This window comes from Nelumbo lutea, chromosome 1, assembly GCF_056320005.1.
Source record: "Nelumbo lutea isolate HS-2025 chromosome 1, American lotus-T2T, whole genome shotgun sequence".
In the NCBI taxonomy this organism is placed as follows: domain Eukaryota; kingdom Viridiplantae; phylum Streptophyta; class Magnoliopsida; order Proteales; family Nelumbonaceae; genus Nelumbo; species Nelumbo lutea.
In genome coordinates, this window is record NC_142684.1 from 185368870 (window position 1) to 185387017 (window position 18148).

The 18148-nt window shown below is 40.3% G+C and overlaps 1 protein-coding gene across 3 annotated transcripts in view; it reads right to left on the reverse strand.

Moving 5' to 3' along the window:
* The window catches only part of LOC148879786 (uncharacterized), a 30552-nt gene that overhangs the window by 2828 nt on the left and 9576 nt on the right, over positions 1 to 18148 (reverse strand). For 2 of the 3 annotated variants that reach the window (XM_088961454.1, XM_088961456.1), the window contains 4 exons: positions 13045 to 13124; positions 10459 to 10500; positions 10265 to 10392; positions 152 to 329 (listed from right to left, as the gene is read on the reverse strand). In XM_088961454.1, coding sequence (XP_088817580.1) covers positions 152 to 329; positions 10265 to 10392; positions 10459 to 10500; positions 13045 to 13124 — 428 coding nt within the window. The remainder of the gene's footprint in view (positions 1 to 151; positions 330 to 10264; positions 10393 to 10458; positions 10501 to 13044; positions 13125 to 18148) is intronic. The other variant, XM_088961455.1, reaches the window with a different exon arrangement.

Below are 18148 nucleotides of genomic sequence, written 5' to 3' on the forward strand. Positions count from 1 at the left end.
GCAACACAGCAGCCTAGGTTTCCAAGATATGAAGGTTGAATGAAGCAATATCATGCTCCCCTAGGCTCTCTCATTCTCTTCAATCTTTTCCAAATAATAACATGTTAAATCTTTTCCAACCAATAAAATCTGAAAACACGTGTATTTGTACCTCTGGAGGCTCCCATAGGCTCTCTCCACTCTCTTCAACCACTTCTGCCAGATTGTCATCAATAACATCTCGTCTCCGCTGCATGTGTCGATTCTGAATTAACGTGTGGAAATGCTGGTCAACAGATTCTTCAAGAATGTTATCTAGGACGCTTTTATCAAAGAAATATGGTGTATACCTATCAGAAGAAACAGGAAATTCACTAAGACTCAAATGTTCTCAAATTTGAAGCATTAAGCTCCCATCATGTCCAAGGTAGGCTCTTTTTGGCTAAGTGCTCACCTTATAGAAGCATAAGGATGAGAGACAATAATTTGAAGAGAAAACTAGGAAAGAAATCAAAATGCATGTGGTTGTAGGCAAGCATCCTTCTGAGTGTTAGTGCACAATACAAGCAAGGAGCTAAAAAAATCAAAATTCCAACAAGAGAATGAGTGACAGTTGAAAATTATTGAATACCACTGATCATCCTCTAAGCCTTACCCTACTATATGGGGTTGGCCATATGAATCCTATTTCACCAGTCTGTTATGTTTAATGCCATATCCATTGTTAAATTATAAGCACTTAAATCATTTCTTACTAATTCACCAGCCTGTTCTGTTTAATGCCATATCCATTGTTCATTTATGAGCATTTAAGTCATTTCTTACTATCAGAAGAAACAGGAAATTCACTAAGACTGAAATATTCTCAAATTTGAAGCATTAAGCCCCCATCATGTCCAAGGTAGGCTCTTTTTGGCCAAGTGCTCGCCTTATAGAAGCATAAGGATGAAAGAGACGAGACAATAATTTGAAGAGAGAAAACTAGGAAAGAAGTCAAAATGCATGTAGTTGTAGGCAAGCATCCTTCTGAGTGTTAGTGCACAATATAAGCGAGGAGCTAAAAGAAATCAAAGTTCCAACAAGAGGATGAGAGACAGTTGAAAATTATTGAATACCTCTACTCATCCTCTAAGCCTTTCCCAACTATATGGGGCTGGCCATATTTTCATCAGTCTGTTCTGTCTAATCAATGTCATATCCATTGTTAAATTATGAGCACTTCAATCATTTCTTACTAATTCAATCCATGTCCCCCCTCCCTTTTTTTGAGAGAAAATGTAAAGCATTGTATTACTCAAAAACCCACAGAAAGCCAAATCTGCACAAGGGGCTATTCAATGCCTATGTCATTTCTATACATTTTCTATTCTGTGTGCATAGATACAAAAAGAGAACCAAGTTCAAAAAAAAATTACATTTATTTTCAAATAGTCACTTGTTTCTTTCCAACCATATCATCCAAACCACTGTTGCAGGTCCTGCTCCCCATACAACCCTTACTTCTTTTGATAGACCATTCAACTGCCAACACCATAATAAGGCAACTGGATTATTTGAAAAAGAAAATTGTAAATAAACAGCCACATAAACTTTGACCATAAGCTCCTTGCAACTCTACAAATGATTTGAATCTTCTGTAGTTTCCCCACACATTATCCCTAGCCCTTCTAGCCCCTTCAGCTTGAAACAGACAGCTTCTCCTCATGGGTGCCATAGATGCTCTTCTATACATGTGACAAAACCATCTTAGTCTACTTTCTCTCATTTTATCACCTATTGGAGTTATTCATAGGTTCCTCCAAATGATTTCATTTGTTTCTTGACTGTGCAACACTTTGCTCCATACAATTGTTTTAGAATGTTCCTTTTAACCTAAGTAGTATTCACCCATCACACAAAACTCCAGATGCACCCCTCTATTTTGCCCATCATATTTTAATTCTATAAGCAACATCCTCCTCAATCTCTCCCTTGTTATTGAATACCACCAATGAAAGCCAAAACATGACCTTTTCAAGGCATCACAAGATCAAATGTATACTTTGGCTTCATCTTGAAATGGATTGGGTAATGTCTGGAATGAGAATCAATATGCATAAGAGTGAATTAATGGCTCTCGGTGATGGGTGTGATATGAATCATCTGGTGGAGATACTTGGTTGTAAGTTCAGGAAGCTCCCTATTAAGTATCTTGGGTTTACTCATGGGGAAAAGTGCATCTCTAGATCTGTTTGGGAGCCTGATGGGTTACTGCCCATCTCAGCAGCTGCTTCGAGGGCAGCTCTGCCTCCTAAGAAAGAGAAGAGAGGTCTTGGGTTCAAATCTTGATAACAACATTTGTTCTCTGAAAAAGAAAGAAATAAAGGTTGTGGTGCAATGGTTAAAATCTTTGGACATGTTTGATGAGATCTCTTTGTGGATGTTGCTGAATAGCTGGGTGGAGGTAGCAAACTCTGCTCCTGTTCATTCTGTTGTGTGTCCTGTGTGATCTCCACCAGATCTTGGGTTTGTAAGGTTAAATTTTCATGGGAGCAGCGAGAGCAACCCGGGTCCTTCAGGTGTAGGGGGGGGGGGGTTTCAGAGATGAGAATGGGAAGGTGATTGCAATGTATTCAGGTCCTGTTGGGGAGGGGGACTCTCTTTGAGCTGAGGTTCATGCTGTACTGGAGGGTATAAGGAGGGTAAAGGATCTGAATATACAAAAGCTTGTTGTTGAAGGTGATTCTAAGCTGCTTATAGAAGGATAGTGGACTGCAGAAATTTGGTAATGAGAGGAGAGGACTTAAATGGCTAACTAGGGGGCTGGAAATCCAGTTTCAATGGGTGAAGAGAACAGCAAATGCATTTGCAGACACTTTGGCAAAGCAAGGGGTGGGAAGGGATCAAATATTTTGGGCAGTATTGTAATTTTTATTCTGTTCTCTGGGGGAGAGTTTGTTTATTTACCTCTCTCTACAGTGCTGTAATTATTTCTCTAATTAATTAATATAAATTGTTATTGATCAAAAAATAAAATAAAGAGAAGAAGAGAGATAATTCCGAGAAAATGATGCACAATCCACTTCTTTCTATGATTCTAATATTTACAATCATTAGCTCACGTCACACATGGGTTGCTATAACAGACTACTGGCGTGGCTTTCTCACATAAGCAAATCTGACAGTTGATCCAGGCTTGTTGTTAGAGGGAGCTCTCTCAGCTGCTGCTCGAGCTGGGCTGGTTCTAGCTGTTGGAGTCTGGGTGGGCTGATGTCGTTCTCCCCAGGTCTAAACAATTCCTCCCCCCTGGAGATCAACCTTGTCCTCAAGGTTGGAGTGAGGAAACTGCTATTTGAGCCTCTCAAAAATTTCCCAGGTGGCATCTTCTGCTGGGAGTTGATCCCAAACTACCAGAGTTTCTTGGACCACCTTTTTGCCATTCTTAAACCAGCAGAAATCCAAGATCTTGAAAGGATGAATAATCAGTCCTCCTTCATCGGTGAAGGCGGGTAGCGAGGACTGAGTGATGGCTCCTTCCACCAGATGTTTTTTCAGCAAGGAGACATGGAATATGGGATGAAGCCGTACAGTGGCTGGGAGGTCAAGTCGATAAGCGACTTCTCAAATCCTTTCTAAGATGCAAAAGGGCCCAAAGAATCGAGGTGAAGACTTCTGCCATGCTATTTGGGCTACTGATGTCTGTCTGTAAGGCTGTAGTTTGATATACACTAGATCCCCCACCTGATAAGAAATGTCATGATGATTTTTGTCATGCTGGGTCTTCATAGCCTGTATTGCTCTTTCCAAATGGTGCATGAGGGATTGAATAATAGCATCCCTAGCAAGTAGTTGGTCCTCTACCTCAGCTACCTGAGACCCCTTCTCATAGGGTAAGGCTGGCGGTTCCCTCTCATAGAGAGCCTTGAAGGGAGTCATTCCTGTGGAGATATGATAAGTGGTGTTATACCAGTACTCAGCCCATGGCAGCCACTTGACCCACTGCTTTGCCTTTTCTCCTGTGAAACACCTCAAATAAGTCTCCAAACACCAATTCACCACTTCTGACTGTCCATCGGCTTGGGGATGGTAGCTGATGTTGTGGTGTAGGAGAAACCCCTGAACCCAGAAATATTCAGACCAGAATCTGCTCATAAAGGCAGGGCCCCTGTCAGTAGTAATAGACCTTGGTGTGCCATGGAGCTTGGCTACGTCTTGGACAAACACCTTGGCAACCTGGGCTGCTGTATAAGGATGTGCCAATGCTGAAAAGTAGCTGTATTTGGAAAGCCGGTCTACCACCACCAAAAATTACTGTCTTTCCAAATGATGGGGGTAGGCCGGTAATGAAGTCCATAGTTTATATCATCCCACACTTGATTTGGTATAGGCAAGGGTTGGAGAAGGCTGGCTGGAGCTTGAGTTTCATACTTGTAACGCTGGAAAATGGGGCATTTGGCTACAAACTCTTGAACTATCTTCCTCATTCGGGTCCAGATGTAGTGTGAACCAATTCTTCTATAAGATGTTAGGATACCTGAATGTCCACCCGTGGCCGACTCATGGAAGACTCGTATGAGGTCTTGTAACAATGGAGATTGGGCTGGTACCACCATTTTGCTCTTATAGAAGAGCTTTGAATTGACGACTGTATAACCTGGAACCTTGAGGGGATCTGAAACCCACTGGGCCCGAATCTGTTGTAGGTGAGGGTCTATTTGGGCTGCGGCCTTCAATTGTTCCAAGAGAGGGTAAACGAGCCTGGAAATGCCTAGGGAGCTCAATTATGGGCCCTAGACAGGGCATCAATGGCCTTATTAGATGGCGCAGGTTTGTATTCCAGCCTGTAATGGAAGCCTAACAACTTATATAACCACTTCTGTTGTTCAGGAGTGTGAATCTGCTGCTCCAACAAGTATTTTAAGCTGCATTGGTCTGTCCTTATCACAAACTGCCACCCTAGTAAATAGGTTCTCTATTTTTGAACAGAAAGAACCACAGCCATAAGCTCTTTTTCATAGGTGGACTTTGATAATGCTAGGCCTGACAATGCCTTGCTAAAGAAGGTTATGGGATTACCTTGTTGCATCAGCACAGCCCCAATTCCAGATCCACTTGCATTGCATTTGATCATAAATTCCTGAGAGAAATTTGGGAGGGTGAGAGTGGGAGGCAACAAGACTGCCTTCTTAAGTGCCTCGAAGGCAGATTCAGCTTTGATCACATCCCAAGTGTATGCGTTCTTTTTCAAAAGCCATGTAAGTGGGCCAGCTAGGAGGCCATAATTGCGGATGAAGCACTAGTAATAGCCTGTCAGTCCAAGGAATCCCCTTAGGCTGCAAACTGATGAGGGTCTAGGCCAATTTATCATGATAGTCACCTTATCTGGGTCAGTTGTGACCATGCCCTGAGACACTATATGGCCAAGGTATTGCACCTGATTCTGGCCAAATATGCATTCAGCGGATTTGGCAAATAATCAATGCTTCCTAAGAAGTCCCAGAGTGGTGTCTAAGTGCTCAAGATGGCTGGTCCAATCAGAGCTATATATCAAGATATCATCAAAGAAAACCAATGCAAATCAATGCAAAAATGGACGGAAGATGTCATTCATAACCGACTGAAACATGGAAGGGGCATTGGTCAGCCCGAAGGGCATGACCAAAAATTCATAATGTCCATTGTGGGTCTAGAAGGCTGTTTTATGAATGTCAGCTGGGTGGACCCAAATCTGATGGTAGCCCGACCTTAGGTCCAGTTTTGAGAATATAATAGCCATCCTGAGCTCATCAAGTAACTTTTCTATAGTAGGAATCGAAACCGATCCTTGACAGTGATCTGGTTAAGGGCACGAAAATCCACACAAAACCTCCATGTCCTGTCCTTGACAAGGAGAGCTGGGGACGAGTAGGGACTCAAACTAGGTTGAATCAGCCCCTGTTGTAAAAGTTCATTCACTATTTTCTCTATCTCCATTTTCTAGTAGTGTGGATATATGTATGGGTGCACATTCATGGGCCCCTCTCCAGGTTGTATGGGAATTCAGTGATCTTGGGCCCTAGGGGTTGGAAGACCCACAGGATTAGAAAACACATCTTCATAGGCTTTCAAAAGCTGTTGCAGGGCCTGCTCCTGTTCTGGTGAGGGCTGTAAGGCCTCCTTAGTTGTTAGCACCAGCCCACTGAGGTTAGGACCCAACATCATTACAAGGGGGTTCCATGAGCTGGCACTATTTGGCTACGGAGTTATAATCAGCCGACCTGGGTTGTTTAGGCTCCAAACCCTTAAGAGTACACGGTTTTCCATCAACAGTAAACTCCATAGCAAGGTTTTCCCAGTCACATACCACCCGTCCCAATTGGCGTAACCATTGGACACCAAGGACCACATCGGCCCCTCTAAAGTTTAATGGATGCAAATCAACTCTGAACCGGTGCCCCTGAACCAAGAGATCTATGGCTCGACATACCCCATCACATTTGAGCTAGTTTCCATCAACTACATGGACTGAGAAGAATTCGACCGGTTCAACCGGTAAGCCCAACTGGCGAGCCAGCAACCCTGTAATGAAGTTAAGGGTGTAGCCGCTATCGATCAGGACAGAAACTTGACGCCCCTTGACTGTCCCCTTAACTCTCATAGTTCTGGGAGAATCCAAGCCAATCAGGGCCTCTAAGGAAATCTCCGGTTCGTCTGTATCAGCCTCAACTTTTTGTTATCAGTAACGACATAATTTATTAAGAATAAGAAACTTTAATTACAAGAGAGGGGGAGGTAAACTTTCTTAACTCCCCCACTTTAGCAAAATAAAATATACAAGATTAGAAATGAGCCCAAAAGAAGATCCCCTATTCACCCCTTGCTTGGCTAACCCATCAGCAAGTGAGTTAGCAGTTCTCCTTACCCAACTGTATTTCACCTCAATGTTCCTAGTCAGCCACTTAAAATTTTTTCTTTTCATTGCTGTAGTTCCAGATATCAGAGTTATCTTCCTTTAGCCATCTCACCACCACCTCTGAGTCACCTTCAAAAACCACTTTTCTTAGGTTCAGCTCCCTTGCTCTTTGGGCACTTTCCAGAGCCACAAGGATCTCATCCCTAAGAGAGTCTCCTCCAATAGGGCCTGAGAACGTGGCTATAATAAGCCCCTCTTCGTTCCTGAACACTCCCCCTATACCAGAGAGCCCTGGGTTCCTTAAACTACTTCCATCAAAATTCAGCTTCATGAATCCAGGTCGGGAAGAGGTACAAGAGGGAGAAGAAACTGTATTAACCTAGGCAGAATTAGCTATCTCTAACCAATTCCTCATCAAGTCATCCAAGGAAAAAACTGTGAATATGTTCAGAGATTTCAGACAGTGAGCTACCCTTAAATGTATCAACTCCATTACACTCTCAATGGTTCTTTCCTTTTCTGAGAAGGTGCATGAGTTTCTTTCTTCCTAGATAGACCAGCAGACTGCAGCCCTAATACATCTCCACATAATTCTCCCTCTTTTTAAAGGCCAACTAAAGTAAGGAGGAGAGAAGAGGCTTTGCACTTCCAAGGGAGGGGTCCAGCTGCACCCAAAAAGGAAGAAAACCCATTCCCAAATAGTTCTAGCAAATAGGCAAGAAATCAATAGGTGGTAACCAGTTTCCTCTTCAACTTTGCAAAGAATACACCTATATGGGGATAGATAAGAATTGGGTCTCTTTCTTTGAAGCAGGTCACTTGTGTTAATTCTTTCCAGTAATGCTTCCCAACAAAAACTACCAACCCAAGGAGGAATGAGCTTGCTCCAAACCTCTTTAACAGGGAAAGGCAGACCACTAGAGGCAGAAGGCTGAGATAAGGTTTCAAAGAAGGAAGCACAAGAGAAAGTACCAAAGGAGGATGGGGTCCAAATTCTGGTATCTTCCTTAGAGGGATCCAAGAAAACATTCTCAAGAATGGTTAACAAGTTCGAAGTACTCCCAAGGTCTGTGTCCCTAACGGCCCTTCTCAGGCCCAGGTTCCACCCAAACCCAGAAGAGGAGTCTGAAGGCACAAGAAAGAAGAGATGGGTTCATTCTTCAAGTTAGAGCATACAAAGAAGGAAACTGGTCCATCAAATGGGAATCCCCAACCCAAGTTATCTACCAAAACTTTATAAGATTGCCAGAATTCAAATCATACCTAATCATAGGGAGAAGACTAGAAGATCACAGATGGTTTTCCAAGGAGAAGCACCTGTAGTCCTTACTAGAATTCTAGGATCCCAACCATTGTCCTCTAGCCCATGAATGCTAGCCACCATCTTTGTCCACAAATTTTCCCTTTCCAATGGAAACCTCCACAACCACTTTCCCAATAAAGCCATATTTCCTTTCCTGATATTCCCAATCCCAAGACCACCTAGCTTCTTAATCTAGTTACCACCTCCCACCCACCCTATGGTCCATCTTCTCCTCTCCTGGCTCCCACAAAAAATCTATCATTAGCTTCTCCAATTTATTAGAGACTTTTGTGGGAATCTTAAACACTGACAAGAAATACACCGGTAGGTTAGCTAGGGTAGACCTAATCAAAGTGATTCTCCCCCCTAAGGAGAGATAATTTCTCCTCCAAGAAGCAAGTTTTTTCTCAAATCTTTCCACCACCTGGTTCCAAAAGCTTTCATTCTTGGGATTATCTCCTAAGGGGACTCGTCTTCCTCAAGAGTTCCATCAGATCGGAGGAGGAAGAGTTGTTGGCTCTTGCAGCAGTGGCCAGGAGTGAACTTTTCATCGCAATTATAACATAGACCACGCTCCCTACATGATTGTATCTTCGATCAAGTCAATTTTCTTAGGGGAACTGCTGGACCAGCGGGTTTTGGGTTCCCCGGATCCGACCAATGGGGTGAGGTCTTTAAAAGTGGGTCAGGATATTTGTTTATCTTCTTAAACCGATTCAGGCGTTCTTCATGAAGTCTAGCCAGCCTTATGACGGCATCAACAGTAGCAGGGTGAAGGGCCTTCACCTCTATCTTAATGTCTTCATGCAGGCCCCCTACAAAATTTTCAACTAGAGCATTTTCAAGTCATCCATAAACTCTGGCTTCCAAGCGCTCGAACTCTTGCTGATAGCCACGCACAAAGCCAAGCTGCCTTAGTTTAGAGAGTTTCATCCAGTTTTCGTAGCCAGAAGGTCCAAACCTCTGGACCGGACAGTCAGACCAGAAAATCCGGGAACCAGTCAATTGACTGGTTCCGTTTTTCCCCAAAACCGGATTTTTCCCAAAAACCGTTGATTTTGGTCAGCAAACTGCTGACCCAGGTAGTTAACCGTTCAAACGGTTTTGACCGTTTTTTATTATTTTTAAATTTTTTATTTTTTTGTCAGAATGGGCCGATCGTTTGGTTCGAAAGGTCGGACCGTTGACCTGGGAATTGGACCCATGACCAGTTTGTTCTCTGGGTCGGTTTTAAAAACCTTGGTGGAAGGAGATCTATACTATTTCCTTTTACTAAAATACCTTACCTTTAAAAAAAATAGTTAAAATATGAGAGCCATGAAACTATGGCTGCAGTGCTTCATGACAACATAATTTTAGGTTTATTTCATTTGGATAAGAATTTCCTTTTTATTGTTACCAACTTTATTAATTATGAGAAAAGAATGATATATTATAAATGTGCAAAACACCCCAAAATATTTGGAATTGCATGTCCCTTCCATTATATCTATTTCCTTCGTATTTCTAATTATGTCTCCTGGTTTGTGGTTCCCCAATACAACTGATTTGCTTTGCACCCTGTCTAGGTAAAAAACCACTAGACTATTTGCTGACCAGTGAATCTAGGAAAGTGAAGCTCCCAGCTCCCTAATTAGACTTTTACCTCCATTGAGTTCCTATGCTGCAACATTCCTACTTTAACATTATGAAGCCAACTTATAACCACTTTTGAGTCTCCTTCAACTAAGTATTTCTGAACCTTAGCCATTTCCCATTCTCAGTCCTTGCAAAACAGCTAATAATTCTGCCCTGGTTGAATCTCCTTGGCCTGCTTATCCAGAATATATAGCCAATGTATGCCCTTGGTAATTCCTGAAAACTCCTCCACTCCGTGATCTACCTGGATTCCCAAGCTACAATTGTCAAAGTTTGAGTTTTATTTGGGTTGAAAGTGGACGAGCTCACTATTCTAGACTTCTAGTCAATGCAGCAGAACCAAACATTATCATTCAAGTACCATAAAATAAAGCATATACAGACATGAATAAGAGCAGATTGAGGAAGAAGGTTCCACTGGTAGGGAGACATAACATTGAGAAAAAAAACATTAAGACTGTAGAACATCATACCATTTAATTCCATCATTTGTGGCTATTGCAATGTCCAAGTTTTGTGCAGTGAAAACAGGAACACCTTCTACTTTTCTCCTTCCATTTCTCTGTGGGATTTTCTTAAGGAGTTTTTTGGCTGCCTTTACCTGCATGAGCAGCAGACAGTTAGAAAGAAATGACAGCATAAAACAAGAGGTAACTTCTACACATACCTGTTTTTCATTTGGAACAAATTGGAACATATGGGGTTTTTCCTGCATATCCAACATTAAAAGAATGTTGATGCTATAGCCAAGAAAAGGATCACAGATAGACGTAAATGAAACAAAGCATGGGGAAGAAAATAATGCGAGTAAATGTGATAACCAAGGAATTGCAAAGTGAAAACTAAGGCATCTATTGACAACAATTAATTTCTGTAAAACCACAATTAGAAATTGAAGGATGAGTTTTATGCCGAAATTGAAAAGTGTACTCTTTCTTTCTTTCTTTCTTGCTTGCTTGCTTCTTCAAGGGATAAGCTTTAAGCCAAAAAAGAAAATTAATTCTGGTGATTTTCACTCAATGATACATAGGACTATAGGAGCACTAAAACCACTGGAAGCATGTCAACCACCACCTTAGGTGTCACTGTATGTATGATTCATTGTACTTGTGATCGATTATCAAGAAAAGCAGGACAAAAGTAAAAACTAGATTTTCTTTATCAGCAACAACTTGATTTTTATTAATAGGAGTAAAGAATGTATTATGTACAAAGTAGTACCTAACACCCCAGTACAGACCTAGTCCCTACTAGCCACACTCTTACATTACAACACACCAGGATTTTCTTGCATGGTTGAACACCAACATATCTGATTTTTCTGTTCACTCCCTGTTTTGCTAGACCATCTGCCATCCTATTAGCATATGTTGGTATTATTTCAATTGTGTTCTCAGCTGAGCATCCAACATCTCTACTTCCTTCATAATATATCTATATTTCCATGTTCCCACTTTGCTCTAAGCCTCTAACAGAATATTGGTTTATTACTTTTAGGGCCTGTTCGTTTCCCCTTCACTCTAAAGTGGCATTGTACCACTTGCAGAGAGAGAGAGAGTGAGAGATTGTTTGGCATCCACTTTTTATTCAGCCTTATGTTCTGGATGATATCATAAAATCTATTTTACTTTCCAAAAATACCCCCATTTATATATCAAGGTCTAACCCATTCAACCTTAATAGTTGAACGTTGACCTGCAACCCAGAGGCAAAAATGGTACAACCTCTGGATCGGATTTTAATTAATATTTAATTAACTAATAGAAAATTATTTTATTAAAATTTAATTATTTACTAAATACTAAAATATTTAATTATTAATTGATTATCAATCATTACTATATTATTGATTATTTAATTTTAATAATTATTTTATAAAATAATCAATTTAGCAAACATTAAAAATAAATATTTGATTAAAAATTATAAATAATTAAATAATGTTTTTAGTAAATATATATAACTAGAAGTTATTAACAAATAATAAAAATAAATACGTAAAAATTGTTCATTATTAAATAATTAATAATATTTTTTTATGAATGAAATTAATTAATAATAATTGATAGTTAATAAATAATAAATATTTATTGATTATTAACAAAATAATTGAATAATTATTTAATTATAATATATTATTTATAATAAAAATTATTAAATTTTAATAGTTAACTTCAAATAATAATTAATTTTATTAAGTAGGATTATAGTTTGTTTATGTTTAAAAAACCAATTTTATAAAATAATCAATTTTTTAAACATAAACAAACTCAACAACTCTGGTCCTACTTATGCAATGACTCTGAAATTTTAAATATAAACAAACTAGAGACTGACTTCCACGTTCTGTTTGGTTATGTTTATTCGATGATCTTTTATTTGTGCCTAAAATTAGGATTGCATAATGTTTTGTTGCTTTTTTAGGTTGGGAATGAGTAAGAATTGTGATTTCATTGTTATGGGTTCGGGGCAAGGCAGGCTACGTCCTCCCCTGTATTTCAATCTTATTATGAGTTTTCTTAATAAAATTTTTAGGTGGTCGCCCCTCCACCTGGAATAAAGTTTGGGGTTAAAGAAAACACATAAACAAACCATAAATAGACAAGTTAGCCCTATCATTGGACCCCACACAAAAATTGTAAAGTGGCAAAATATCCTCTGCATCCAAAAATATGGAAATAGATAAAATTTCACAAATTTCCAATTTTGACTCTTCAGCTCCTACATCAAAAGTCCTCCAACACACCTCTTAAAGTAATCATTACTGTTTCAGATGTCAAACGTTAGAGGAAACGAACAGGCCCTTAGGATCATGGAATCATGTAGTGATTTCTGGAAATCATGATAAAAGATTTTTAGTAAGCTCAGCCAATTTAGGCTAAAGGAAAACTAGCTTAGAGATATTAGGAAGCTTCTTGATTAAGTTGACTTATAGTAGGAAACTAATTTGCACTAAGGTCAAGTTTTAGTAGGAATTGACTCATGCAATCTATAGAAAAGTATGTACGTAAGGATGTCTGAAATTCTACTACTACAAATAAGCCAAGGTTGATCAATACAACATACAGAGATTGTATGTTCTGCCTAAGCAGACCTATTTGGACCTAGGATCTGTGAATAAAACATATGCATATTCATGCCCAATATAGGGGGAATGGACAAATCTTATTTTGGAAAAAGCACTTGATGAATCAAACAGGATTAATAGACAATTTTCAATAGAAAAGTAATAATAAGCCTGACAGATCCATACCTTAAAATGTTCATATGCTAAATCAAGACGACAAGCACCCACAACGCCAGTTGGAATGTTCAGCCGTTTAACATATGAAACTAAAATAAAACAAAAAGTTATAATATAGAAAATGTCTTGCTGCAATTAAAAATAATATCATAAAACAAAAGCACTGTTGAAATCTGTTAGTTTCCTTATTTAATTAATTAATTCTTTGTTATTTTTCTGTTCTTTAATGCTGCAGGGGCATTCTTGTAATCTTACTTTCTTTTATTATTAGTTGGGATGCCCAAATATAAATACTAACGACTGGCACCGCGAGTCACAACTTTTTGATCCCAGAATTCCCTTCGTCTCTCTTCCTTTCTTCTCCCTTTCTTTTCTGTTTCTCTGATATGTTCAGCCCAGAAAACATGGTATCAGAGCAGGTTTTCTGGGGTTAGAAGCAGAGTGACAAAGTCTTCTTAGTTTCTTCTTCCTCAATCTCTCAGTTCCTCCTCTACTGTGGATCGAATCTGATTAGGGAGTGGATCGAACTGATCTGAAGGGCTTTCTTTTAGGTTCTCTTCCTTTCTTTCTTGGTTGTGTGCCAAGAAAACCCTAAAAGAAGGGAACTCTGATGCTGTGAAGGCAAGTCTTCTTAACCCTGTGGATCGTGTGACCCTTTCTTGTGCCCAGGTAAGTGGGTTTTAGAGGTCTGGATGACCTGCAACCACTGTTTTTTTTTTCTGGAACTGTGGATCGGGTGATCCTATTTCTTGTACCCAGACAACTGGGTGGTGTAGATCTGAATGACCTGTGATTGTGTAACAGTGGTTTGCTAATGTCTCTTGGGGAATTATAGTGGCTGCGTGCTCAAGTAGTTGATGAAGGATTATATATAAGGGCTGCTTAGTTCCTGAATTGCCTCCTTAAATGTGTGTGGTGTTCCTAAGATCTGTTTTTTGACTGAACTAAACTGGGCTTCCCGTGGAACCGTGAACTGAACTCGACTGAACTGTGGCTGAATTGTGGCTGAACTGAACTGTCAAACCAGACCTTATATCATGTCATCTGAGGATTCTAGTGTGTCTAGTGGGCCTTCCAATCAAGGTGGAGTGAGTGGAGGATTTGATATGAGCTTCCCCATGGCTGTAATACCATTTGATGATCTCAATTACCTAGAATGGTCAAGGGGAATTAAATTGTACATAACTGTCAGGGGGAAGGTGAGCTATATTAATGGTAAAACCAAAGAACTGAAGTCTCAGGGTGCAGAGCATGATAGGTGGGATCAGGAAAACAGCATGGTGATGTCATGGCTGCTACTTTCCATGCTGCCTTCGGTCAGGAAGACATTCATGTGAGCTGAAACAACTGTTGAGATAGTTGAAAAACAGTCCTAGAAGTATGGGACTGTGCTAGGAAACCAGATAAACTAACAAGAGAAGATTAGAGAAGATCAGAGAAGATTAGAGAATAAGAGAGAGAGAGAGAGAACTGCGGCAAGGAGAGTTAGAGGATGAGGAGTTTGAACTTAATCTCCCTCTAACACTTTAATACTCTTTTATTAAGTTAATCTTTTAGTAATTACAAGAGAGGTTCTTAGTTGGACAAGAAATTACAAAAACCCATTACAAAGAAGAACATAAAGATAATATACAGTAACAGCCTATGGGCCATTCGGCCCATCTTCTCTACACTCCCCCTCAAGCTGAGCATAGATGTCAATCATGCCCAGCTTGCCAGTGTCATGCTGAAGCCTTGCCTTGTGAAGTCCTTTGGTGAGGAAATCGGCCAATTGTCCTTCATAGGTAATGAATGGAAGACACACTTCACCTGAAGAAACTCTTTCTCAAATAAAGTGTTTATCAACCTCAATATGTTTAGTTCTATCATGTTGTACGGGGTTGTGGGCAATGTTGATGGCAGCCTGATTATCACAGTACAACATCATTGGCTTGTCATAATCAATCCCAAGTTCTTCCATCAATGACCTTAGCCACACAGTTCAGAGACTCCATGTGCCATGGCCCTGTATTCTGCTTCTGTTGAGGATTAGGCCACAACTGATTGTTTCTTGCTCCTCCAAGAGACAACATTACCAGCCACTAAACTGCAATACCCTGAAGTGGATCTTTTGTCATCAATATTTCCAGCCCAGTCAGCATCAGTATAGGCTTCGTGTTTCAGATGTCCATGCTTGGTAAACAGAATCCCTTTTCCCGGAGAGCCTTTCAAATAACACAGAACTCGTTCTGCAGCTGCCATATGTGTATCTCTAGGTGCATGCATGTACTGGCTAATACAGCTAACAGCATATGCAATATCTGGCCGAATCATGCACAGGTACAGAAGCTTCCCAAGAAGTCTCTGAAAAAACCCCTTTGTCTTCCAACAATGTCTCATCTGAAGCAGACAGTTTGTGACTCATATCAATAGGAGTAGTAGCTGGTCTAGCACCCATCTTCCCAGTTTCAGAGAGCAAGTCAAGGACATACTTCCTTTGGGAGATAAGAATCCCATTCTTGGATTTAGCAACTTTTATGCCAAGGAAGTATCTCAATTCCCCCAGATCCTTAATCTCAAATTCTGTACGAAGGAAAGACTTAAGAGCACGAATTCCTGAGGCATCATTACCAGTCACAACAATGTCATCAACATACACAATGAGATAGATTGCCAGGGAATCACTTCTCTTCACAAAGAGAGTATGGTCTGACTGTGTCTGAGTGTAGCCAAATTTAACAAGTGTTGTTCTAAATTTCTCAAACCATGCTCTAGAAGACTGTTTGAGGCCATAAAGAGATTTCTTCAATTTGCATACCTTTCCTTGCATCTCATTTCCATACATTCCTAGAGGGAGAGACATATAGACTTCCTCATGTAAGTCACCATTCAGAAATGCATTCTTTACATCCAACTGATAAAGGGGCCAATCAAAGTGAGCTGCCAGAGATAAGAGAACTCTCACAGATGTCATTCTTCGCAACTGGAGCAAAGGTCTCCAAGTAATCAATCCCATACGTTTGTGTGTACCCTTTGGCAACCAGTCTGGCCTTATACCTCTCAATAGTCCCATCAGCTCGGTATTTAATGGTAAAGACCCATTTGCAACCAGCCGGATCCTTCCCTTCAGGCAAATCCACCACTTCCCAAGTATCATTTTTGTGTAGGGCATCCATCTAAGATTGCATGGCATCTCTCCATTCTAGAATCTCAAGAGCTTCTGACACAGATCTAGGAATAGGGTTAGAAGCAACTGAAGAGAGATAGGCAAAGTATGAAGGAGAAAGTAGGTCATAAGAAAGGTGTTTGGAAATGCAGTGTGCAGTGCACTTCTGTTTTCCTTTCCTAACAGCAATAAGAACATCAAGATCCGGGAAAGATGGTTCCAAAGAGGTTAAAACAACACCTGTTGTCTCATCTGCAATTGGAAGTGTACGAGACTCATCTGCAGCAAGAGAAACAACATGCTCATTCCTAGACCTTTGCCTTTGATACGCCTTGGGATTGTGGGTAGGACGAGGAGGTAAAGAGATAGAAGTACTAGGACAAGAAGAATGAAGTGACTGGTCCCCCCCTGATTCATTTTGTGAGGACACGGGCCCATCAAAAGACTCAACTGGGACAGGGAAAGGAAGATCAAACACTTGTGACAAACTCTCCCCCTGTTGACAATGTCCTTCCTGAGAGGACCCATAAAAAGGAGAAAGTTCATCAAAGGTAACATCCATGGAGACATATCGAGTGCCAGCCTTTGGATCAAAACAACAGTACCCCTTTTGTGTGGGGGAATAACAAAGAAATATGCATTTGTGGGCTTTTGGTTCAAACTTATGTCTCTGGACACTTGGAATGTAAACATAAGAGGTGCAGCCAAACACACGGAGAGGAATAGAGAAGAAATCCTTGTCTGGATGAAGAAGACTGAAGGGGGATTTAAACCCTAGAACCCTGGATGGCATACGGTTTATGAGATAGGTAACAGTGAGAACAACATCACCCCAAAATCTTGTGGGAACATGTGAGGCAAATAAAAGGCTCCTTGCAACTTCAACAATATGCCTATTTTTTCTTTCAGCAACTCCATTCTGTTCAGGGGTTCTAACACAGGAACTTTGATGAACAACTCCCATGTCAGAGAGATACAAGGATAAACTCTTCTCAAAATACTCTTTTGCATTGTCAGATCTGAAAATCTTGATTCTGGTATCAAATTGAGTTAAAACAAATTCATGAAATTACCTCACAAGTCTTAAAACTTCTTCACAAGATTTCATTAGGTATATCCAAGTGAATCTAGAAAAGTCATCAATAAACAGAATGAAATATCTATAGCCCCCCATAGAAGATAAGTGGTAAGGCCCCCACACATCAGAGTGCACAATATTAAAAGGAGAAGAGGATCTTTTATTGCCAAAGGGTAACTGTTTCTACAATGCTTTGATAACTGACAAGACTCACAATTAAGACTGGACACACTGACTCCCTTAAACAGTTCAGGAAATAGATGACTTAAAGTGGAAAAAGACAAATGACCCAAACGACAATGACTCAACATGATTCGACTGACAGACTCTGACAAGGTAGATCCAAAGGCAACATTCTTAGGATGATCAATGCATTGTCCAGGAGTGTCAAGCGGGTATATTCCATTCGCTTCATGGCCACTCCCAATCACCTTCCGAGACTCTAGGTCCTGAAAAACACAATGAGAAGGAAAAAATGTTACACAACAATTCAATGATTTGGTTAAGCTACTTACAGATAACAAATTAGTATTCAATCTAGGTACATGAAGGGTGGAGGATAGGAGTAAGGAGTCCGTAGCCTTGATAGTTCCCTTGCCAGAAATAGGGGCAAGAGAGCCATAAGCTAAGGTGATTTTGTCACGGCCAGGAAGCAAATCATATGAAACAAACAAAGTGGAAAGATTGGTCATGTGATCAGAAGCACTTGAGTCTATGATCCAAGGGATCTTAGGATTACCTGAGGTGGTTGCATGGTTAGCAAAAGCCCTTATACCTGAGTGAGCAAATGCAGTGGTGACTGAATTTTCTGAAGGGTTGGATGATGAGGTCACTCCTTCAAGATGGCCGATCATCTTTCCAAACTTTTCATACTCAGCCTTCACGGCTGC